The 27,220-nt window shown below is 31.6% G+C and overlaps 2 protein-coding genes across 2 annotated transcripts; both read left to right on the top strand.

Moving 5' to 3' along the window:
• Window positions 1–2,598: 2,598 nt before the first annotated feature.
• LOC133825550 (uncharacterized) lies at window positions 2,599–5,014 on the top strand. The gene is made up of 3 exons (XM_062258479.1): window positions 2,599–3,455; window positions 3,545–4,469; window positions 4,655–5,014. Exons 1-3 carry the CDS (start codon window positions 2,599–2,601, stop codon window positions 5,012–5,014), a joined length of 2,142 nt encoding a protein of 713 aa, XP_062114463.1.
• An 846-nt stretch (window positions 5,015–5,860) lies between these two features.
• Window positions 5,861–24,014, top strand: LOC133825549 (uncharacterized). Its single transcript, XM_062258478.1, has 10 exons — window positions 5,861–5,977; window positions 6,188–6,394; window positions 6,475–6,564; window positions 6,648–6,671; window positions 6,832–7,080; window positions 7,159–7,230; window positions 7,331–7,579; window positions 19,394–20,617; window positions 20,706–22,961; window positions 23,058–24,014. Exons 1-10 carry the CDS (start codon window positions 5,861–5,863, stop codon window positions 24,012–24,014), a joined length of 5,445 nt encoding a protein of 1,814 aa, XP_062114462.1.
• The last annotated feature ends 3,206 nt before the right edge of the window (window positions 24,015–27,220 follow it).

Here is a 27,220-nt window from a genome sequence, read left to right as displayed (position 1 = left end):
TGGATTTGTTTTGCGGGTGTGAGAGAAGATTATCTGATTCTATCATATTCATATGTTAAAATTCCACTCCTTTTTATCTTTGTGGTGTATTCTTCTTCGTATGTTAAAGTTCTTGCTCTGTAGTTCCCATTTCCACATCTACACATCCATTCTCCTGTATAGTGTGTTCACACTCCTGGGTTGGGCTTGCTTCCCATGTATATTCAGTTTTAAAAAATTAGAGACACATATCAAGTTAGGGGTCATAAGCCTAGGCTTTTTTTGGGGCTTTTATTGGGCTTTTTAAAATAGATTTTTAAGTTATTAATAACCCAAATAACACCTAAAAACACTATTTTGACCTTCAACTCTTGACATCTTTCATAATTGTGATTGTAATGTTTTCCTGAACCAACAAGTTATACAAAATTACTTAACCTGCCGCTTTCAATTCTCAAAACTTTTGCTCAGCATAAAATAACTGTACATGTTCTGTTGCAGTATTTGAAGTGCATCCATTCCACGACTCATCAAATTCTTGAAAGGTTTGCTTTGCTTTTATCTTATCCAGCAATAAAAAGTCTTACTTTTGGCTACTACTCTGTTTATTTTTTTTGTTACATATTGTTTTTAAGTTGCTGAAATATTGTTTATTTTAGTATTTTAATAGTTGAATTTAAGATAGAATGAGCAAAAATGATGATGATTATTTTGGACATTTGAGTTGGAATATGTTTCTCTATGTTAAGTTTGAACCATTAATGAATATAGTTTATGATTTTAAGACTCGTAACAAGTAATTTCATGAATTTTATGGTTTTATTCATTTAATTTTAATTTTGTATTAATCTTTTAGGTATTGATTATATTCTTTAGGTTGTGGATCGAATTGGCAAGGAGCATTGCAAAGTTAATTAACTTGATTATTAATTTCAAGAGGTACGGAAGTATGTTCTCTTAACTCTTTTATTAATATCATACAAATGTTAGAGGAGTTTGAATATCTTAAATATTCATTCATAGAGAAGTAGGTTCTGAGATTAAAATTGTGTGCTGCGGTGATAACAGAAGGTTGAAAACTTGTGTGTCTAGTAGGTTCTGGAAAATTTGTTTGTGTGTTGCGGTGATAAAAGGAAGAAAACTTATTGTGTGTTGTTTGAATTTTTTTACTTGGTATTGATAGATGGTTAGGTAAGCTTTTATATGGGAAATGATGTCAGATTTTATCTATAATTATGTATTATCTTCTTACAAATAAATTGTATTTGCTTGAATTGGTTTGATTATATTGTTAGATATCTCACCTGGGGTGTGAATAAGGGTAGTTTTCACGTCCCAAATTCACAAACAAAATTAAGACAGAAAAATATAGTACTTAATGCAAAATTAAGATAGAAAAAATAAATTTTAAAATGTTATAAGAGGTTTATAATAGAGTGAGAAAAAATTAAGATGCCAATCGAATTATCCTAAAACTAGTTTTCCTATACAGTAGAAAATAAAACTATGACTAGTAGATATGAACAGCTAGTGTCAAAGAGTAATTGTGATTGAATTAGTACATTTTATACATGTATTTTGGACAAATAATAGTATAACTAACTTTCTCTTCTCACAATTCTATTAATAAAATATTGTTTCTACTAAATGCAATTAGTCTCATAGCATTGTCTTGTAATTCAAATCATAATCACTTCTCTGTTAAAATCATTCATAACATTGAATTGCATTTGATACTTAGTGGGTCTGAGAAGAGAGGAGAAATGAAGAAAAATGTTCCTCCATAAACCACATAGATATGATACTTCAAAGATATTTATCAACCCCTATGTTGATCATTCTGGATGTATGGGGTTATATACACAAATAATGACTCTACATCATTAAAATAATTTCACCTATTTTTCATGATTAGTAGTAAAAAACTATTGTTTGATCCTTCTTGCTACGCTATTAGGGTGTTGAATGATGCTCTTTCAACTCAACTAGTACTACTACTAGTCCATGTCAGTTCTAAACCACCCATAATAATAAAATAAAAAAAAATAAAAAGTACTACACGACAGTTGAAAGTTAATTCAAAGTACTTTTTTTTGTTCAAACAGCAGTTTCACAGTCACTCCTCACTCTTTTTGAACACTTTTATTTTGTATTTTTTTAATAAAGTAATTTTTTCAATTAAATATCTATAATCACATCTAATTTGGGATTAAGAGCATTTGGATTGGTGGATTTCAAATCAATAAGAACGAGGCCTTTAGATGAGGAGTGCTATAACTAAATAATATAAGTTTTTATAGAAATGATAGCGATTGTTTTGCATTTATCTCCATTATATGAAGGTTGTTTGAAATACACCAAAATTTCATCCATCGTCTAGCTATACAATATAAAAACAAAGCATGGATTCTCAGATGTTGGCTTTTGTGAGATGTTGGAGATGATCAAAGCAATGTTTCCAAAAGATAATCTCCTACTAACATCTATGTATGAAATTAATAAGTATCTAAAGATGTTTGATCTGAACTATAAACATATACATGCTTGTGTGAATGATTGTTGCTTGTTCACAAAAGAAAATGCTAATGCCCAAGTGTGTCCCACCTGTCAATATCCAAGATGGAAGCGAATGAACACACAAAGGAGATTCTACAAGGGCAGCCTGCAAAATTGTTAAGATATTTTCCTATTACACCAAGGTTTCAAAGGATGTTCATAAATGAAGAGACAATTTCATTCTTAAAGTGGCATTCAACTAATAAAAGAATGGATGGGAAAATGAGCCACTCGGTAGATTCAGAGGCTTGGGATGCAGTTAATGAGAGATGGCCAGATTTTTCACTTGAACCGTACAACCTTCGACTAGGAATTTCTGCTGATGGGGTCAACCCTTACAAAAATATGAGTTCTACATATAGTTGTTGGGCAATAATGCTCGTTGTATACAATTTTCCACCTTCAATGTGCATGAAGAATGAATTCACATTTCTTTCTATGTTGTTTCCTGGACCAAAACAACCTGGGAATGACATAGATGTTTATTTAGAGCCCTTAATAGATGAGTTACTAGAATTATGGAAAGGTGTGTATACATATGATGCTTCTACAAAGAAGTTTTTTAATTTAAAGGCCATGCTGTTATGGACCATAAATGACTTTCCAACTTATGGAATCTTAGCTGGATATGCGACTAAAGGGAAGTATGGTTGTCCTATATGTGGAGAGAACTCAAATGTTGTTTGGTTGAAGCATAGTAAGAAGATGTCTTTTTGCAATCATATTCGATTTCTTCCACAACATCACCCATATCGAAAGAAGAAATATACAACTACTAGGGCAAGGGAAAGAGCACCACAATGTCCAACAATATTAATAGGTGTTGAAGTAGCTGAGCAATTAAGTGAATTCACTAATGATTTTGGAAAGGGTAGAAAGAGGGGTCATGGTTCAGAGTTTGATAAAGGATGGAGGAAAAAGTTAATTTTTTTAGGCTCCCTTATTGGGAGATCTTGGTTGTTCGTCACAACTTGGATGTTATGCATGTTGAAAAAAATGTTTGTGAAAGCATTCTTAACACATTGTTGGATTGTAAGGGAAAATCTAAAGATCATTACAACTCGAGATTAGATTTGACAGAGATGGGCATTATGACTCATCTCTACCCATATGAAGAAGGAATTACTCGTCTTCCTGCTGCAGCTTACACTTTGTCAAAATCAGATAAGAAGTTGTTTTGTAAGAGACTATTTGACTTGAAATTGCCTTATGGATATAGTTCTAAGATTAGCAATTGTGTAGATATGGAGAATCATAAGCTAACAAGACTTAAATCTCATGACTGTCATGTGATTATGCAGCAATTTTTAGTTGTTGCTATAAGGGGTTTAATGGATGAAGGATGCATAGAGACAATCCTTCGATTTTGTAGGTTTTTCCATGAATTGTGCCAATGTGTGGTTGATAAGGAGGATATTATAAAATTGGAATTAGAATCTGCAGAAATTGTCTACAAACTGGAAGAATATTTCCCACCTTCTTTCTTTGATCCAATGATTCACTTGGTTGTCCATTTAGCGCGAGAATTCAGACTTTGTGGTCCGGTTCAATTTCAATGGATGTACCATTTTGAGAGGTATATGAAAGTATTGAAAGGATTTGTATCAAATTATGCACGACCAGAAGGATGTATCGCAAATCGCTATCTTGATGTTGAATGTGTACGCTTTTGTGAGACCTTTTTGAAGCATAATGATAATCAAGATAGTACTGAAATTGAAGAAAATCCACTATCAGCTGGAGAATACTTTGAACTTGACCAAGGGGATATATCAATAGCCCACCGGTATGTGTTATTCAACTCAGATATTGTGGCACCATTTCTCAATATCCATATGGATGAGATGAAAGAAATGCACAAAATATTTGAGGATAATCAAACTTTTCTTTGGAATCGACATTCTGAAGGGTTCCTCCTATGGTTTTATGACAAGGTTACACTCTAAAGCAAAGATACAAGTTTACATTTTCATTTAGTATTGAAATCTATTTGACATCAATATTTTTTTCTTTTCAGATTTCTAAATCTAACAAAGTAGATGACATGTTAGCTTAATTTGATGAAGGCCCAAGTCGTAGTGTCATTTCCTATAAAGGTTACATGATTAATGGAATTCAGTTTCATAAAAGAGGTGCTGAAAAAACTACTCAAAATAGCGGTGTATACGTGGAATCACATGGCATTGGGCAGTTGAATGATACAGAAGAGTATTTTGGAGTTATCAAGGATATAATAATGCTTGATTATCATACTTTTAAGGTGCCTTTATTTTGGTGCGATTGGGCAAATATTCGAAGTGGTGTTAAGAAGTTAGACTATACCCTTGTAAATTTTAATATAGGGCAAAATCAGTCTATTAGGGATCCATATGTATTAGCATCTCAAGTTAAAAAGGCATTTTATGCAAGAGAGAATGAGTGGTCTAATTGGTATATAGCTTTAAAAGATTCAAATAGAGGGTGTTTGGGGCTAGAATGAAACAATCTGTATGATTTCATTCAAATTTATGCTACTCTTATGACTCTTTAAATGTAATTTTTTTCATACTTTCAATGAAACAAAGCTGATTTTATTTCCTGTTTGCCTGATCTTATGTTTCTAATTTTATATATTAATTATTTATCTTATTTAGGAAGATAAGGATATGATGCATTTATGATTTCAGTTCTTATGTTATTTTGTTTTTTATTGCAGTAATTTCAATAAAAAATTAGTACATTACAAAAATCTCCGAGAAAGTAAAAAAAACACCTACACCCAGGTGCATTATGCAATATTGTTGCCCAAAAAAGAAAAAAATCATTAAAAAGTCAAGCTGACTGGGATGATATGTTGGACGAAAGCCCTATTCTAAAGAAAAAGAGTGCCCTACGTAAGTTTTCAGCATCTGCTAGAGTTGTAATATACTCAATACCTGCTCTTAGTACAAGAGCAGCAACTCGTCACATGGTTTACAATGGGGAGCCATCTCCAAATGATAATATGGCAAACATGGAGATGTCACTTGGAAGTTCAAGGACTAGAAGATCCCTTATTGATGAAGTAGAAAGGTTATTAGAAGTAGGAAGAGTTGAAAATGAGGAACTGCAAGAAGTGGCTGAGGCTGAACATGAAAAAATGACCGAAGTAGAATTTGAAGAAGTTATTGAGGTGGAGCTTGAAGAACCAGAAATAATGGTTGAAACAAATGAAAATATAAGTATTTCCCCAGCTATAAGGCAACAAATTCAGCAAGCTCTTAGAAAATCTGATCGATTACAAAAAACAAGTGAGACAATTCAAAATGAGTTCTAAGAAGCACCTCAAGATAGAATTGCAAATGAAATGAATGCACTCAAAAAGACTAGGAGCAGGACTACATTGGCAAATCTTACTAAGAGAAACAATGACTCGATGAAAATAAATTGGATTGAAAAAGGCCAACCAGTTGGTACTAACTCAGTACAATTTTCTTCTTTTGTGGGTGCTCTTGTGAGGGAGATAGTTCCTTATACTATTTCAGATTGGAGGAAAATTTCTCCAATCATTAGAGACGTTCTTTGGGCATCTATTTAGGTAGCATTTACAAGTTTTGTGGTTATATTCTTTCTTTTCTTTAATATTTAGCTCTCATAAAAAACATATAATATGTTATTCTATATCTTATTGTAGGCATACTATGATTTACATGAAGATTGGCAAAAGAATATGTGCTTTGAAATGATGGCAAACCTATGGAGATCTGCAAAATCTAGACTAGTTAAGGATATTATTGATGCTAAAACTGAAAATGAACGACTAGCATTAAAGCCAGATTGCATAAAAAGTGATGTAGAATGGAGGGCGTTTGTTAAACAAAAAACTAGTAAAGAACATATGGTAAGATTTGAAATAAGTGATTGAATATTTAAGTAGAGATCAAATTTTTTTTTTCCTAATGTTGGTTTCTTATTAAATAGGCTATAAGGGCCAAATTTCAAGAGAGGAGAAAGAAAAGTGTTCCACACACCATGAGTAGAAGAGGATATGCTCGAACAATCAATGATATGGTAACAATTAATATTTTTAGTGAATATATTTTGGTTCTTATTATTAGTCTTTATTTTATATTCTACATTTTTTTATTGTGTAGACAAAACAAACTGAAGGGGGAAAAGTAACTAGGATCGATGCTTTTCGCAGAGCCCATACCAAGAAGAATGGTTAACCAATCAACCAAACAGCATCTGAAGTTTTTGTGAGTATTTATTATTTAATTTTGGATATTTATACTTGTTCACTATTATTGTACATTAGCTGTACTATTTTATATGTAGGAAGAATTGGCTGAAATTATACGCGAAGACCCAAAATCTGGAACTACAAACAATACCGATGAGGATGCATTAACAAAATTATTTGGTAATCCAAAATCTGGACTCTTAATCGGACAAGGAAGGGGGGTAACAAAGTCAAAATTAACTGTTGTTAATATGTGTAAAGACAAGATGACATTGTTGGAAGAAGAGCAACTAAATATGAAGATTCAAATTGCTGAAATGTTGAATCTACTTAAAGGACACTTGGTAACAATTCTTTCTCCCCCTTATATAACTAAAAATTTGTATTTTTGAAATGAAGCTTATCTTGTTGTTTATATTTAGGGTGGTAGAGCAACAACAAGTGAGGGGCAATCCCACAATATTCCACAATCCAACAATATTCCTTCTCCTAAGGTAAATCTTCAAATTGTGTTCTTTCTTTTTAAGGAAAAAAAATACAAAAATTAATATACTGTCTTAAAAATTAATTTTGCAGAGTGTTGGAGTTAAAAAGGGCCATAACTTTACAGAAGTAAGGAACACTTGCTACTTGCTCAATTGGTCAGATGTAATTATTGTTGAAGGCCGTTGGGATTCTTGTGATCTAGACTTAGAGGTGCACGGAATTCCTCTTGGGCCAGATTTTATGCATGTATGGGTTGATGTTGCTATTGTGCCTAGTGCTTATTCATTTCGTCCTAACTATGTGATGCTTACTATACGAGAAGCTGTTGGTTCAACAGTTAGATGGCCTACTCAAAAGGTTATTTCAAGAGGTATTTCTTTGGTTATTTGATTATATAAATGCTTGTTCACCATTAACTGATATGTAATCAAAGATTATGGTAGTATTATTTGATTGATTTGATAGGGAAGATGAGAAAGACAAAATGATAACGGGGCAAATTTGAATTAATATTATGCACCATTTAATTAAAGTTCTAAGGTCACTTGAGTATAGATAGTTGTCGTAATGTCTGTAATATAATAACTTGATTATTATTCAAACTCAATTATTGTAAATTTTGTTATGTGTCATGATATAATTGACTATTTTAGATTAATGATATGATATTTCATGACCTCATTAGTTTTTCTTTTATGTTTTATTTACCAGATTCAACAAGTGAAGTGCAAAAGAAAATCTGATTTGGAAGGCTTTGGGTGCTGACATTTGGAAGATTATGAATTCCTACATTTACTTTTGAATTTGCAATTGTTTAAGACTATTTTGTTGACTATTGTGAGAATGTTTTGTTTATGTTAATTAGGCAGTGTTAAATATCTTAAGACTTTTGTATTGTTTTTTAGATAATCTTGAATGTATTTTGACACAATTATTTGGTTATATGTGTTATAAACCATATAATTAGTACTAAAAAATATATTTGTACAATGTTAAGGGTCTCTTAAGTATACTAAATGAAGCGGGCTTGAATTAAAGCAATAAAAAATAATTATAATGTATAGGTTTATATAATAATAATTCAAGCTTATCCAAATATTAGAATAATACAAAAAAAAAATGTGTTATTGTATCTTTTACAATAACACTGGTTTATAAGCATAAAAGTATGTTATGCAAACTATTTTTTATAATGCAGAAAGTGTGTTATTATAAAGTGTATCATAACACTACTTTATAAGTACAAAAAAGTGTTATATAATCTATTTATATATAACATAATGAAAGACTTATCTAACTATTAAAATAACACAACAAAAGTGTTATCGTAGGCTATACCATAACACATGTCTATACTACGGAAAAGTGTTATGGAAAGTGCCCCGACCTACTATAACACCGCTTTCCTTAACACATCAAAAAGTGTTATGGTATATATTTGATAATACTTTTTCGGTCTTATTGAAAGTATTTTTTCTTGTAGTGACATGCATGAATTTTTTTCATATTGCATGCCTAATGAGCATAATGTTTTCATTGCTTCATAAAATGAAGTTGGCATTTCATTACACTCCAGCATTAAATCATTCAAAAAGTAGATCAGTCATCCCTTTATCACTCTAACCGTGTTTAGCTTTCAAATTGTACAACCTAAGAAGCGCGGATAACTTTGTAAACTTTTTACAACTGAGGCAAATTGGTTTCTTAGCATCACTAAGTAGTGTCTCAAACTTATCTGGGTCTACTCCGGATCCATAATGTGCATCATCAATCATATCATCTAATGTATCTCAGTTCTCCTCTACTATATTCCTCCTAACTTCATTGGGTCTACTTGATGGAGTTGGAGTGATATGAATTATCTCCACATGCATATACCAAATTGTGTAACTTTTGTTGATTCCATTGAAAAATAAGTGTTGTTTGATCTTACTAAGATCCATTTTCCTTACATTTCCACACTTAACACATGGCCAAGAAATAAAGTTTAGGTCTCGTACATTTTCTGAACAAAATCTTAAGAATAAATCGACCCTGTTTTTATATTCCACGGATAACCTATTCGTCGACATCCATTTTTTATCCATATCTTCTCCTATGTATATGAAAAATTAAACAATAAAAACTAAACATACGACCGAGCATATGAAAAATACGGCAGCATTTCTACTATATTAGTAACCTAGTCATCTATCAATCTAATCAAATCCAATCAAATAAGCACAACACAATTCAAATATAATAATAGAATACATAATTCTAGACAAAATCGAGCAGCATTTCCCCTATAATAGTGATATAACCATCTATTAACAACAAGTAAAATAATTCAAACAACACACAATAAGTTTCTACCTTATAGCTCTGCAGCACACAAACAAATTTTCCAGAACTTACTTCACTAAAACACATAGTTCTCGACCTTCTGTTATCACCGCAACACACAATTTTAATCTCAGAACCTACTTCACTATGGATGAATATTTAAGATATTCAAACTCCTCTAACAAAAATTTAATCTTGCAATTAATAGTCCTAGCTAGCAAATTTACTTCACTTTGCAGTGCACTTTGCTATTAAATTCACAACCTGCAAAATTAAATAATTAATAAATAAAAGATTACTGAACAAATATCACTAAATAATTGGATTAACAATAATTTATTCTTGCAATTTTAGAAACTTAAAATGTAACGACCCAAATACTCTAGACTTTGGACCATTAATGACTACTATACATAGACACTAATCTTTAAGAAAACGTACATATGAAATAAACATTTCTTCATTAAAACTTGTAAAACAAATGTTAAACTACATAAAATTCAAAATAGAATATGGGATCCCATTGTTTTGAAAATAAAAAAACATAACATAACTTAAATAAATGGGTTACAAAATTAGATGCGGAAATACATAGAAATAATAATTAAAAGACTAAAAAGCAACTTCATCCTCGAATCATTCACACAGCCCACCGATGTCATTCTCCCTCAATACACATGCCCAAGCTGCCAAGAACCTTCTTGCTGCCAAAGCTATTTGCCTGAACATATAAAACATAAAGGAATGAGCCTAATGTCCAGCAAGGAAAATCTACTACAAGCATGAAACATAATCATACACATAAACTATAAGCTATAAACATATATCTATAAAAACGTACATCATATAAAACTATACTATTAATGGCCATTAAAACATGTGATAAACCATCTACATCCCCTTTCTAATATCTGAGGTAGGTTAGATCACATGGTAGGTTTATATGGTAGGTTTATGATAACCCATCTACGTCCCCTGTCTAATATTTGAGGTAGGATAAATCATAACCATGAAACATAAGAAAACATAACATAACATATTATAGCATAATTTATCATAACATATCAACATAACGTATAAGCATATAAAACTATCCTATTTTCCTTACCAATATACCGGGATGATGAGAACAGAGTCAGGATTTTGGAACACTCCTAAATACCAAAATGAGAAGGTGAGTATTTCTAAAAGAAGAAGAAGAAGAGAATGAACTAAACCATTTGAGAAAGATACTTACCAACAAGAACATCAAGTTCAAAGAACTTAGATGCCTAACCAAGAATAAAGAGTACTGAGTTAGGATTTGAGTAGAGAAAAACTATTAAGAACAATACAGAAAGGAACTAGAATTAGGAATACCTTGAATGCTTCTATGACCGCACTACACCTCGAAACCAAAATATACTATAAACCTTACTTCCCAAGTGTTTAATAAGCTTATAATGATTAAGCTTATAACCCCAACCCAAGTGTTTAACACTCTAAAGTAATCCTAGTAGCTTGTAGGCTATGAACTTAGCTTGATGAATGAAGAAATGGCTGGGTACTAGGTCCTATTTATAGAGTTCAAGAATGAAAAGATCTTCATTTAGCTTGAATAAAATAATGGCTTTTTAATTGAAAAACATTTGAATAATCGTTCAGCAGAGACTGAAGACTCGGTCAAAAAGATTCTGGACTTATCAAGAGGTTAAGGATTAAAATGAGCTTGGTTTCAAAATTGTTCAAAAATCATGCACCATAGCTGATATATCGCCTGGGCTGATATACCCGAGGCTCATCGAGGTTGTCGTGCGAAGCTACGTGTTTTTCATATCCCCGTATGGCGATATATCGCCTCCTAGAGCTGCGATATATCGGCATACGCTGAAATATTATACATGTAATTACACATTTTTAGCCTAATTTGAATTGAGTAAACAACCTTGACTAAGTCCTTTAACGATTTCAAAGCTACTGGTAGACTCTAGGATTTCAAATATTACTCTTAATAAACTTATTCCTCAAAAATACTTAATTTCTTATTAAACATACACATGACAAGTGTTAATATCTTATTGGGTTTATCTAAACCTTATAGTATAATAAATATCATCTTCATAATAAGTCATATTAATCAAACCTTAGGTTATAATTAATATTCTTAAACTATAGGTTAAACTTATAAAATCTACAAGTGTGACTATGAGTGTCCAACTAAGTCCCGACTTGAACCAAAATCCACAGTAATAAAATACTACAACTATTACTAGCTACTACTACTACTACTACTACTATCTAACTAGATAAGTAAAGTTCTTGGACTCTACATAAAAACCTCAAATGTATGCTTGAAATAGAAATTTTTAGCCAAAAATCTCTCTAGTTAAAACCACTACCTACAAAATTAAATTAATTAATAAATAAATAAAACATAATATATATAATCAACCTACTTCAATGTTAATAAAATATTTAAAATATATAGAATTTTCTAATTAAATAATAGTATAAATAAAAAAATCATAAACATATATACTTGAATTACTTATATCTATACATGCAATTTAGTATGTAAAATTAAAATAAAATTATTTTCCTTATTTTAGACATATATATATATACTTAATCAACCTAAAAAATTAATTAAAAAAATCAATAATTTTCGGATTAAATAGTTTTTACAAAATAAAAAATAGTAAATAACATGGTATAACTATTAAAATCTCAATTGTGCATCTCAATTCTTCATTAAAATTATTTTTCAAACTCTAAACAAATATTTATAATAAACCCACAAATCATATAAAAAAATGCACAAAAATGATTATTTCTATCATTCTAACTATAGTGCATTGTGTTAATATTGAAATCATATCTCAAATCTGCTTGAAATCGAGCCAAGATCACCCAAAACCGCAACATACAAAAATCCTAAAATATCAATATTAACCCACTATAATTTAAGAAAATAAATAAAAAAACATTATCCTAACTACTATACATTAATGAAATCTTAAAAACATACCTGAAATTAATTTTTAGAGATGAAAATCGGCCAAACTCGAAACTTAAAGAGCCTAAAAACTCACCAGAAATCGCCCAAAATCGCAAGTCTCTGCCTCTGGTTCGTGTGGCTTGGGGAAGAAGAAGGTGTAATAGGGATATATACAGGGGAGGCCTCTAACGTCTCACCTAGGAAGACATCCGATGTGGCACGTCTTCCCAGGGGAGACGTTAGAAGTTCGATGTGGCTCGTATGCAGTTTCAATAACCATATATCTTTCCTTAATGTCACCATGCATTGTCGATAACATGCATTGATGTGCTAGGTGATTCAATCTCATCCATTCACCATATGTTTCATGTTCTTCAAAGCTAGATGAAAAGCTTGGAACCTTTGGAGGTGGATCGAAGAATTCTCCGTACAAGTTCTGTGTTCCAAGGACAATGTGAATTCATTCATACCATCTTCTTATGCGGTTAAGACTAAATGGAATCCTTGCCAAGATTCTATCAATGAGGTGTGTGTCAATTCCCAAGTTTTCAAGTACCTGATCAGGATTAAGAGAATTAACCATTGTTGCTGGAAATAAATAAATAAAATATAATGAATTAAAACATATAATAAATACCAGATATTATTTGGAAAATTAAACATGATGCATGAATGCAACATATAAAAACACATAAAATATATATAATAATCCACGATAAATTAATTTGAAAATTAATGGACCAGCCTTGGGGTAGGTCAGACTAATTCCAAATTAATTTTGAGACGAATCTCAATTTCATAAGTGAAAACTTAAAAACTCATTTTTCACTTTTGACTTATGAACTACGTACCGCTAGTTTGGTCAAGATGCACTAGTCGTGCTCGAAAGCCTAGATACACCTTTGGAGTGTAACCCATTATTTTCAATTAATGACTTAACTTAAGAGTGTGCCTTAGGGTCAGTCAAACTTGAAATACATCATTAATTATATTCTCATAAGAGAAATCAACCTTGAGATAAAATAAACATATTCGGAAGTCTTTCCTTAGAAAGGCCGCAAACGGAGGCGACACGAGGCTCTTCCTATGCCTCTCAATGTTCAACCAATAATGGAGACCATGGGGCTTATTGTCATAACTCCCTCTCTCACTCACTATTTTGGAAAAATGTGTTTTTCACAAAATCAATATTTTTTAATTTAGTTGTAAAAATAAATTTAATTATTTTTACTAAATGATATTCTAATATTTACTAATCCAATTAAGCAAAAAATAAAATGAATAAATTGTGCCCTTAGTTCTAATTTTAATTTTGCTTTAATTAAAAGAATATCTTTTTTATTTTAATAAAACATTTTTCATTAAAATAATAAATTAAACAACTTTAATTTTGATTTACCATCTTAACTAATTAAGACTAAATCTATTATTATATGAATTATCATAAATAAACATATAATAAAATAAAGGACGTTCCTAATAGCATGTTTCACATGAATGTAATGCATGCTAATTGCATATTGTGTGGGTACATGAATGGCATGTTATAATGCATGACAAAATATTAAACACTTTAATAATAATCAAATATTTATAAAAAGTAAATAAAAGCGGGTTGGTAACTTTTAGGTATTTCTAGAAAATTACAACACTTCCAAAATATACATGAAAATGTAACCTAGACTAGCTAAGGTCTGATAAAGAACGCCTTGATCTCGAGCCTTGAGATGTAGTCTTGTTGAGCCAATGCCATCATTTTCCATATCCATTTTGAATTATACAACTTTGTAATTATTTTAAACAACCCTTTAAAATAATTAAACTGTGGGTTTTAACACCCAAATAGTTTCTATGGCCCAATTTGAATTTGGGTTATTTAATTCAAAAATAAAATTAAACAATTTAATTTTAATAAATTGAAATTAAAAATAATTTTAATTTTGGATATTTTAATCAAAACAGTTTATATGTTCAAGAATACATACAGGAAACATTAATATGCAATATCATTAAGGGTAAATACTATTTTGGACCCTCTAATTTGCAAAAGTTGCCGATCGGACCCTGTGTTTTGTTAAATGACAATTTGCACCCTGTGTTTTGCAAAATAGAACAAAAGAGTACTCTAGACCAGATTTTGGCCAAACTTTTTTTTAATATGACCAAAATACCCTACTATTTTATTAATTAACGAATTAAATATATAATGAAAAATATATTTTTAAATAAAAAATAAATTAAATTGTTTTTAAATAAAAAAAATTAAAAAACTATTTAAATAAGAAAAAATTAACATAATAGTTTTCTAAAAATTAAGAAAAATAATCAAAACAGTATACATATAATTAAAAATTAAATACCAAAATTAAACCAACAAACTTAATATTAATAAAAACTTCCTAAAACCAAATTAGAAAAAAAAAATTAAATCTTTGCATCTCCCTCATCCTCGTCTTCGTCTTCTCCTTCTTGATGTTCTTCTTAAGCATCTTCAGATCTGGTTCCCTTTTAGTTTCAACCACCAGCCCTAACCCCAGGACTCAACCACTAGTCCCGACCCTAACATCTTCGGCAGCACAGCTATTGTAGAAAGAGAACAATGACATATTCGACAGCCTCATCACCCTCATCACCTCATCACCAAATAATTCAAAATCTCATGTATTCGTTGCAACACCAAAAGAGGAAGACATGTTATGGGAAACAAGTGCAGAACCATTTATTATTTATTCTATCAATAAGTAATAGAACCATATACCCATGAATAAAGACCCACAAATCTATATACCTAGTCGCATAACAAAGCGAAGAAATATACCCAGCTGCACAAAATCAAATACCCAGAAATAATAGAACCATATACCCATGAATAAAGACCCACAAATCTATATACCCAGTCGCACAACAAAGCGAAGCAATATACCCGACTGTACAAAATCAAATACCCATAAATAATGACCCAGTCACACCCACGATTTCAACCCAGAATTTTGACGACGTCGGTGGACCATCAGAGCTCTTCATGACTTCACCTGCAAAAAAGAAAGCAAGAAGGATAGCAACTAAATGGGAAGAAAGGGAGAAGAAGAAAAAGAAAAGGGACTTCACCGTGACTTCATCTCGGTACAACCCCGACCTTCTCCCCTTACTCCAGCATGTCCTCAACACTTCTCCCCTTACTCCAGTAGGTCCTCGACAATAACCCCAATCTTTTACACAGTTTAAGTTTTATTTAACAAAAAAAAAAAAAAAGCAAATGAAGGAGGCATGGAAGAGGCAATCAGAAGAAACGGATGATGAAGAAGAAAATATTTCAGCCTCATGACCGTGGGTCTTCATTTGATTTCTTGTTTTACCAAAAATAAGATGTTGATGATGATGGAGGCTCTTTAAAGAATAAGATAGACGTTGATAGATTGAAACTAGGGTTTAGGTTGATTAAGTTTTGATTTCTTTAGTTTTATTTGTTTATTTTAAATTATGTTTAGTGAATATTAAGACTGATATATTAGGATTAAATAATGTTTAATGTTTTTTAATTAAATCTGAATGTTTTTGTTAATTTTTTAGAAAACTTTTTATGCTAATTTTTTCTTATTTAAAATATTTTTTTAATTATTTTTTATTTTAAAATATATTTTTTATAATTTATTTAATTCATTAATTTATAAAATATGAGGGCATTCTAGTCATATTTAAAAAAAATTTGACCGAAATCTGGTCCAGGGTATTCTTTTGTTCTATTTTGCAAAACACAGGGTCCAAATTGTCATTTAACAAAATACAAGGTCTGATCGATAACTTTTGCAAACCGCAGGTTCCAAAATGGTATTTACCCCATCATTAATCATGCAACATATATATATACATACTTATATATTATATGCTCATGTATACAAATATTTGAGGATAGAAATATTTACCTCTTGAAGCCTATCAAGTATCATTGAGTCTTTTTGTATAAATAACGATCCTCCTATCCAACGCTTTGAGTACTTAGACCACAATCTTCCAGAGTGTTCTCTACACCTCAAGATGTGTGTGGGCACATAGAGAACAATGTTTTGTAATATAGAAATCACAAGTTTATCTCAACACATGAGTACTTGAATTATGGCTTGAGAAAGGTTGGAATAATAAGAGAAAAAGACGAGAATTTCTTGTCTAACAATGTTCTGAAACTCTTCTGAATCACACTTGTATCTTTTTCTTATTATCACATAATATACATATATAGATTATATATTACATTATTATTCATAATAATAATAATAATAATAATAATATAATACAATTATAATGATGATAGGAATTGATTTAGGTAATATCTAACTTAACAAATTTGAAAAAAATTATTTTCAAATTATTAATTAAATAAATAAATAAAATAAAAACAATATGATACTTTATCAGTATCATATACACGTATGACACAATCCTTGGACTATGTGATGCATGTAGCATTATTCCCTTTGAGAGAATATTGCATTTTTCTTATTTGCTTTTTTTATTTATTTAATTAAATAAATCGTTCCCATAAAATATGGTATTATATTTTTAAGGAAAAGATCACAATCATAATTCAAAATTTAAATTAATGATCATCATTATCATCATCTTTTAAAAATCAATAAATCAAAACTATTTTGACTTAGAATTTTTATTTTCTCCCACTCAAATAAAACAATCAATTTCAAAAATTAATTAATTAATTATTATATATATTTATTTCGAAAATTCTATGTTTAAATAAATAAATATAATCTCGAAATTTAATAAAGAAATTCTAAATTAATTATTCAACATCAATTATCATATAATTGTATATTTGACCCGAAGTATAAAATTCTTCTCAAATTTTCAAATTACAGTTTTAGCCTTGTATCAACTCTTACCTTGATATGGTGTTGATAGAGCCACCCTAGGGACCTGTGGACCTATAATATCAAGCCCCAATAAATATTAGATTATTAATCAAAGATCTTTGATTAAATAATCATATTTATTAATCTCATGATTACTCCACTATAAATATGATATTGAACTCTTGATAATTATATACATATATTTACATACTACTTTATTAAAGAATAAAGTGTCCATTGATATAATCATTATATACAACGTTAATCCTCTATTGATGGTTCATAATTAAAAGAGAATAACATTATCGTTTTACCCTTTTAACTATATCTAGTTCCTAGTGTACCATTGACTTTATTAGTGAAAGTTGTGTCACAACAAGTTTGCGATGTGAGCGCTCATAACATTTTCAGTTCCAAAAGTGAAACCAATAGGGAACCATTATTCAATCTATAAGAAGGTATAGATTCTATATCTGTTAAACAATGTCCCCAGCCATATATATCATTGAGTCCCCAAAACAATTGCTCTTAGCCGAATCATTCTGACAAACCTTAATGCATGAATCAATGGATTATATGACATATATAGGAGTTCGTAGTAACCTCAGGACTAAGATCAACGTGTATATGATCATCGTTTGATGTGTTTGATTAATACTACAAAACGGTGTTTAAACAAGTATTAACAAATCACATATGGTCCAGTTCTATATATCACTATTTATAAAGTACCTTCACTAAAGTGTCCTACTACACTAGTGACCCGGATCTAGGTCACTTGCATTCATAATACTAGTGAACTGTACTAGTAGTAATTAATCTAAAGATTACATAACTTTATTTTACTGTGAACTATTTTAAGTTCATTATCTCAATCTCGATCATCTTATACCAATATGAGATTAAGACCACATAGATGAACTTTGGAATTTTCTGATATTTTCTTAATATTATCAACATAATATCGGACATAGTCTATATATATAATAAATCAATTCAATTATTTATTTCATTTAAAACATTTGTCAACTACAATTGCTTTAAGGGCACTATTCCCAACTAGGTGTCCCAGGTACTGTGAGTTGGGATAGGATGTTGGGAATTGTGCCCTTAAATCAATTGTAGTTGGCAATGGTTTTAATGAAATGAATGAATGAATTGAATTATTGTGTATATGTAGCTTATGTACTATATTCTTGTTAATAATATTAAGAAAATATCATAAAATTCCCAAGTTCATCTATGTGGTCTCAATCTCATATTGGTATGAGAGGATCGAGATTGAGATAATGGACTTATATAGTTCGTAGTAAAATAAAGTTATGAAATCTTTAGATTAATTAGTGCTAGTACGATCCATTAGTATTATGAATACATGTGACCTAGATCCAGGTTACTAGTGTAGTAGGACACTTTATTGGAGGTATTTTCAATACTGAGAGTATGTAGAACTAGACCAGATGTGATTTAATAATACTTATTTGAATATCGTTTCATAGTATTATAAAACAATGATCATATACAAACTGATCGTGATCATGAAGTTACTATGAACTCTTATATATGTCATTTGATCCTTTGATTCATGCGTTAAGGTTTGTCAGAATGATCAGGCTAAGAACTATTATTTTAGGGAATCGATGATGTATATGGCTGGGGACATAGCTTAACAGATATGGAACCTATACCTTCTAATAGATTGAATGATGGTTCCCTATTACGTTGACTTTTGGAACTAAAAAGGTAATTGACGTCAAATTCATAATCAGATTATGAATTAACCTTCACTAGTAAATTCAATGGTACACTAGGAATCAAGATATAATTAAAAGGGTAAAGCGATAATTTTATTCCCACTTAATTATGAAACATCAATAGATGATTAATTTGTATTTAATGATTATATCAATGGACGATTTATGGTTACAATAAAGTACTCGGTAAATATATGTCTTTAATTCTCAAGAGTGGAGACTGTACAGACGATTCTTTTTTCTCTCTCAGCTAACTGCTGGTGCCATGGCAGGGGGTTCAAGAATCAAGAAGAAGCGGGGCCGTCCAAAAAGAGGCCCATCCCCGTCGAAGGTTCCACGGCAAACCAAATCGCTGGTAGAAATTCTGGGAGTGGAGCCGATCCAGTTTTCTGATGATGAAGAACTTGGGGAGGTTGCGAAGGTTGGGGAGGCAGGGACTGAGAAAAGGGTTGAGGATGTTTCTCTCACGGAACTTCAACAGAGATCTCAGATTAGGGTCCAATTCTCCCATTTGATGGAACTGAAGAATTCGAACCAGGCATGTACTGTTACTGATTCTAAACTGCTTGAGAAGATGAATACGGTATATGACAGGGGTATCGAGAAGTCACAATCGGAGGATTTCGTGAAAATAGATCTAGAAGATATTGAAGAAGAGGTGAATTACTGGAATTCCTCAATTGTCTGTTATGTTTTAGGGGCCAATCCCCCATTGCCGGTTATGGAAGGCTTCTGTCGGCGTGTGTGGAAAAATTTGGGGATAGATAAGGTTGCTGGTATTGGGCATGGGGTGTTCATGGTGAGATTCAACACAGTTGAGCAGAGGGATAATGTTCTTAAGAATGGTATCATGTTTTTTGATAAAAAGCCTTTAATCATGAAACCTTGGACTGCTCATGAAGATTTTCGCAAAGAAGATATTCAGAGGGTACCTGTTTGGATTCAACTAGCTAACCTGGAATTGAAGTATTGGGGGGAGAAGACTTTATTCAAGATTGTTTCTCAGATTGGGAAGCCTCTGAAAGTAGACCCAATTACAAAACAGAAGGAGAAGCTAAACTTTGCCAGAGTGATGATTGAGGTAACCATCTCTCAATCTTTCCCTAGTGTCATCAGTTTTATCAATGAGCATAACAGACAAACAGATGTGATAGTGAATTATGAATGGAAGCCAACCATTTGCTCTCAATGTAAAGGAATGGGCCATGAAACAAGTATGTGTGAGAAGAAGCCAGCTACACAGGTTTGGCTGCCTAAGAATTCAAAAAAAGACAATAAATCTGTTGGTGTTGATGCAGATGGATTCAGTGTAGTGAAAGCTAAAGGCAAGAGGTCTTTTGTGAATGATGGAAATAAGAAATCCCCAATTGAAGAAATTAGTAACCCCTTTCACGTTTTGGGAGAGTCAGAACAGTGGGTTGTTAGGGAGGACAGTGGAGTTGATAATACCTTAGGAGGGGGAGAGCCTCCTTTGGTGAATGGATAAAATCTTAGCTTGGAATGTGAGAGGTCTAAACCAAACGCAAAAACAATGTGAAGTTAAAAAACTTATTTTGAATAAGGAGATTGGTTTGGTTGGACTTCTTGAGACTAAGGTTAAGGCGAAGAAATTAGGAGCCTTATTCCTTAATATGTTTAGTTCATGGTGTTTTACATCAAATAATGCTTGGCATAAGAATGGGAGGATTTTATTGGCTTGGAATCCGAATATTTTTTCTGTGGATATTAGATTTTGTTCCCAGCAGTGTATACACTGTTGGGTGGTTCCGAGGAATGGGGTGCATCCATTTTTTTGCACTTTTGTGTATGCGTTTAATGCAGAGGAGAGTAGGAAGGTGTTATGGAAACAGATTAGAGACATTAAGGTTGAGGATCCCTGGGTTCTTCTTGGTGATTTTAATGCAACCATATACCAAGATGAAAGAATTGGAGACAGGGTTAGATCGTTTTGTTCATCAGATTTTTCTGACTGTTTACATGATTGTGGGTTAGTGGATTTACCTTATAATGGTTGTTTCTACACTTGGAGTAACAAGCAAGAACCCCCAAATCGGATTGTTGCGAAATTGGATAGAGTTCTTGGGAATAAAGTGTGGCTGGACTGTTTCAACAACACGGCTGTTTACTTCATGCCAGAGGGGCTCTTTGACCATTCTCCGGCTATTTTATCCTTAAGTGCGAACATAAATATGGGGAAGAAACCTTTTCGCTATTTTAAAATGTGGCAAAGGTTTGATGGTTATCATAATTGTGTCACTGCAGCTTGGAATCAACAAATAAATGGCTCTCCAATGTTTAGAGTCGTTTCGAAGCTAAAGAAAGTTAAGGAGAATTTAAAAAACTTGAATCAGTTTATTATAGGGGATATTGGAGCAGCTTTCTCTCAATCAGAACGGGAACTACTTAATATTAAAAAACAGAGTCATTTAGACCCTCAAAATGCTCAATTAATCAGGGAGGAAGCGGAATACAGGAAAACTCATGAAAGGCTACATGAGGCTTACTCTGAGTTTCTTAGACAAAAGGCAAAATTGATCTGGCTGAATCTTGGGGATGCAAACACCAAAGTTTTTCACAGGAGTATTCGTATGAGGAGATTGAGGAACTCTGTTTTGGCTATTCGGGATGGAAAAGGGCAGTGGCAAGATTCTCAACCAGAAATTCAAACAGCTTTTCTGGATTATTTTCAGCATCTTTTGGGCAGTGAAAAGCTTGATAGGAAATCAGTCAAGAGGTGTATAATAAGGGAAGGGCCGGTGCTTACTCAAGAGAGCATTTTGTTTCTTAAAGAACCATTTAGGAAGCAAGATATTAAGGAGGCTGTTTTCGATATTCCAGGTGATAAAGCACCTGGTCCTGATGGTTTTAGTAGCTCTTTTTTTCAGCATCATTGGGATCTGATTGGTGAAGAGGTTAGTGATGCAATTCTATCTTTTCTTGAGACTGGGAAAATTTTAAAGGAAATCAACAACACTACCATAACTCTTGTTCCAAAGCTCCGTTGTCCTGAGAATGTTAGTAACTTCCGCCCAATATCTTGTTGCAATGTGATCTATAAGGTGGCTGCTAAACTGTTATGTAATCGGCTTAGGAAAGTTTTACCTGGTGTGGTTGCTTGGAATCATGGAGGTTTTATAAAAGGTAGATCCATAACCCATAATGTGATGATTTGTCAGGATTTGGTTAGACACTATGGTAGGAAAGGAGCTAAGCCTAATTGTCTTATGAAATTGGATCTTAGGAAAGCTTATGATATGTTGGATTGGGATTTTATTGAAGAATTATTAGTAGCTCTGAATTTTCCAGCTCACTTTACCCAGCTGATTATGGTTTGTGTGAGAACACCAAAATTCTCAATTATGTTAAATGGGTCCTTACATGGTTTTTTCAATTCGAAAAGGGGCCTGCGTCAAGGAGATCCGATGTCTCCGTTGTTATTTGTTTTGGCGATGGAGTACTTATCGAGGATCCTGAAAAAATTAGCTAGAGATAAAGACTTTCAGTTTCATGAGAGATGTGAGAATTTGCAACTCAATCATCTTTGTTTTGCAGATGATGTCGTTCTATTCTCGCATGGAGATTTTAAGTCTGTCTACAAGCTACTTCAAGGTTTTGAATTATTTTCCCAATCGTCTGGTCTTACAGCAAATTATTCCAAATCTGAGCTTATAACTAGCGGAATTCAGGAAGTGGAGGTTCAAAGAATTTTAAGCATGTCCAAATTACAGAGAGGTAGCCTTCCTTTCAGGTATCTTGGTGTTCCCATCAGTGCTAAGCATTTCTCTCATAGTGACTGTGAAGGCCTCATTTCAAAGATGGTTGATAAAATTAGGAGTTGGAGCTGGACTAATTTGTCTTTTGCAAGTAGACTGACTCTTATAAACTCTGTCTTAGCCTCCTTGCATATTTTCTAGGCGCATATTGTGGAGTTTCCAAGGAGAGTTATGGGTAGAATAAATGAGATTTGTAGGAATTTCTTATGGAAAGGTGTTGCTGAATTTGGGGGGCCAGGTTATGTTGCCTGGGAGAATGTTTGCCAAAGTAAGTTCAGAGGAGGTTTGGGCATTCGCAATTTTAGTCTGTGGAATTCAGCTGCGTTAGGAAAGTATGTGTGGGACATTGCAGCCAATAAGGAGAACTTGTGGGTCAAATGGATACATGCTGTTTATATTAAAAGAGGGTTTTGGTGGGATTATGAGGCACCTTTGCATGCTAGCTGGTATTGGAAAAAGATAGTTGCTGTGAAAAATCGTTTGAAGGAAATTTACTCATTTGAGGATTTCATCTCTAGACATTATAGTATAAAAGATAGCTATGGTTGTCTGGTAGATAATATGATGGGTAGCTCTGTGAGGGAAAATTTGGCTTGGACCAAATATATTTGGAATGCTTACTTGATTCCTAAACATGCCTTTATCTCTTGGTTAGCTTATCTTAATAAATTGAAAACTAAAGATAGGCTTCTTCATTTTGGGATTGCTACTGATGCAAACTGTTTAATTTGGGGTCATGATAAAGAAGATGGATCTCACTTGTTTTTCTCTTGCTGTTATAGCAAGAGATGTTTAGCTGAGATAAAGAATTGGCTGGGCTGGACTTCAAAATCTGAGAATCTGCAAGGGTTGCTGAGATGGTTAAGCAGAGGGCATGGCATCTCTCGATTTAGGAGGGGTATTTTTGCTGCAAGCATTGGCGCTTCTGTTTACCACATATGGAGAGTGAGAAATCTGTCCTTTTGGGAAGGGAAAGTGCTTAGTACAGATTGTATAGTCAATTGTATCAAAAGGGATATAAAAAACAGGGGTCAACTGTTATTAAAAAATAGAATTAATATGTTGGATAGGAATTGGTTTGGGGATTTAATTGTATAGATCTTTTCCTTTAGTCTAGTTTGGGTGTCCCTTTGGGATACTGTGTACAGTTCAATAGGTGTTGTATTTGGTGTTTGATCAATGAATTTCTTGCTTACCAAAAAAAAAAAAAAATTCTCAAGAGTGCATTCTCTTATTTATAGTGGAGTAATCATGAGATTAATAAATATGATTATTTAATCAAAGAGTTTTGGTTAATAATCTTTTATTTATTGGAGCTTGGAATTATTGGTCCATAGGTCGTCGGGGCGGCTCTATCAACACTATTCAATGTAAGAGTTGATACAAGGTTCAAACTGTGAATGGACTATTTGAGAGAATATTTATTCTTCGGGATAAATATGCAATTATGTGATAATTGAAGTTGCATAATTTATTATTGCATTAATGCAAATTTCAAAATTGTGTAGAAATAAAAGAAGTTGATTTTAATCAATTATTTTATTTATATGGGAAAGGATAAATATGGATAGTAAAAATTAGTTTTGATTATTATATTTATTTAATTAATAATAAGATGATAATGGAAATTCAAATTTTGAATTTTGAATTTTTAAATTTAAGTTATTATCTTTTCCTTAAAAAGATGATCCCTTATTTGAATTTCTAATTATTAATTAATTAAAATAAAAATGCATAATAAAATCAAATCCCCTTATTTCAGGAGTGCTACACGCATAGGGCTTCTTGGACTGCCCTATGCATGTACCACTATTGACAGTGATTAGTTATTGGTTTTTTTATTTTATTTAATTAATTAATTAAATATTTTTAAAATAGTTTTAAAATGGAATGTAAGACTTTGTCTTTAATTATCATTTATTATTATTATTATTATTAAGATGATCAATTTTATTTGATTATTATTATAATAATAATGCATATATATTATATATGATAGAAAATAAACCTATAACATTTTTTCAAGAGAAATAAAAAAAAAATTGATCATCATTTTCTCACAAAAGATATACCTTTCTATCTAGCCTATAATCAAGAGTCTCATGTGTTGAGAATACTTTTGATTCACAAATATTGATTCTTGTTCTCTATGTGCCCACCCACATCTTGAGGTGTAGAGAACGTCTTGATAGATCTTGGTGTGAGTACTCTAGCAAGGATAGGAAGATCGAAATATATACGAAAAGATTCGAGGATTCTTGATAAGCTACAAGAGGTAAATCATTTCGTATTATTTTTACATATACATATCTTGTTGATTAACATATTACATATTAAGAGAACATCATATAAAGTTGTTTATATGAAAAAAAAAATTGTTGTATACAATACTACCATTACCGCAATTTTTGTTGCATACTAGGAACTGTTCCTAATATAGGATACCATGCTCTAGCAAGAAATCTTTGAATTCATAATCCAAATATTCTCCACCTCGATCATATCAAAGCATTTTTAAAGATTTACCTAATTGCGTGTAGTAACCAAAGTTACTTTTCTCTTAGACCTCTTTATTTATGTGATTATAGGTTGTCTTTATTTTATAGAATAGATTTAACTAGAGTTGTGGTGATAGAATAAGGTTTAGTTTTTTTTTAAAATATTTAGTGGTTATAATTATTATTATTATATCATAGTATAGATTTATGGTATTAGTAGCCTTGTTTGTGGGAATAGGTGATTGTGTAAGAATAAATTAATTATGGTATTATTAAGAATTGTTATGGATCGAGCCTACATAAAGCCCTAAAGCCCAATAAGATTCAAAATCAGGCTAGAGAATTAGAATTTTTTATTTTATGATTAGTTAGGATATTTGTGGATTAGGTTGTTATTTAGATAATTAAATAAAATTTTCGTAACTTTAGGATACTGTAATTTCAGACTCATTTTTGACCCATTTATATTATGATTTTGGAAAAATAATATTGCTAAAAAGTTGTAGATAATTGAATTATCTTTCTAACAATATAAAGATTGTTTAAATTGGACTCCTACAGCTTTAGTTATGTTATTTTTACTACAGATAAGTCCAGAGTTACGAGATTTAGGTAGTTAGAGGTTGAGATATTTTTATTAGGTAGTTTGATGTTAGATTATTTAATAAAAATATTAATAAGATAATTTAGAGATATTTTTTTTATAGAAGTTAGGATTCTATTTTATTTAAATTTAAATTTGGATTATAGTTAGAATGAAATTAGGATTTTTGAGTGCCTAAAAATAGAGCATATTCCTTCTCATTTTTTTTTCATTCACTCTTGCTCTTCTTGAGACCCTCAAGCATACTGTCTCTCTCCCTATTGTTGTCGTGCACCACCATCAAAACACAAACCCTAAGGCTGAAATCATCATCACCATCACCTCTTCATATCTTTGAAACCCTAGTACCCAAAGAGGCCACACAACCAAAGTTATATATCTTATTGTCAAAACCCTACAAGCAAGCATTTAAGGATCTAGGGTTTTTCTTCAAGATCAAGGCTGAGGTATAGTTAAGTTTTGATTGTTTTTGAATTTTAGATCTATTAGTTTATGTTTTAATAATGGTATCATGTTTATGAAATAGGGTTCTAAGCGGGATTATCATATAAAGGACTCAAGTATAGTTTTTGTGCACCACACTCAAGGTAAGGAAAATTAGGTAGTTAGTTTATGACCTAGTTTATGTTTTGTATGACCTAACATTTTAGGTACAATAAATGGGTAAGTTGATGTCCGATGTATGACGGACTTATGTCTGGGGCTTAATTGCTACCCCTGTATAAGTACTTATCTTTTTATTATATATGTCTTGTTATTATGACTTATGATTTATAATTATGACCTATGACTTAGGATATATTTTGATCTTGTAAGATTAGTATAAATTAATGTTGTTATGAACTCTTGTATGAATTGATGGTATGATTGTTATGACTATGTGATTATATGATTTGTTATTTATGATGTGTTTATGAATAATATTATGATTGCAGGATATAATTTATGATCTAGGTATATGTGTGATTTTTAGTATGACGCTGATATAGGATAGATTATGACCTTGGTTTCTGTTACGAATATAGTGTTGCATGTGACATTATTCGTTGTGAGTTTATGATTGATTTCTGTAAGAATTGCTGTGTATTTCCTTACTGGGCTTAGAAGCTCATTCCTTTCTTTTATTTTTGTAGAATAAGTTAACCTTAGATGACCGGTGGCGAGCGGATTTCCAATAGCAAGACTGGTGTGAATATGTGGGG

This window comes from Humulus lupulus, chromosome 3 (assembly GCF_963169125.1).
Source record: "Humulus lupulus chromosome 3, drHumLupu1.1, whole genome shotgun sequence".
In the NCBI taxonomy this organism is placed as follows: domain Eukaryota; kingdom Viridiplantae; phylum Streptophyta; class Magnoliopsida; order Rosales; family Cannabaceae; genus Humulus; species Humulus lupulus.
This window is presented reverse-complemented; position numbering and strand designations above follow the sequence as displayed.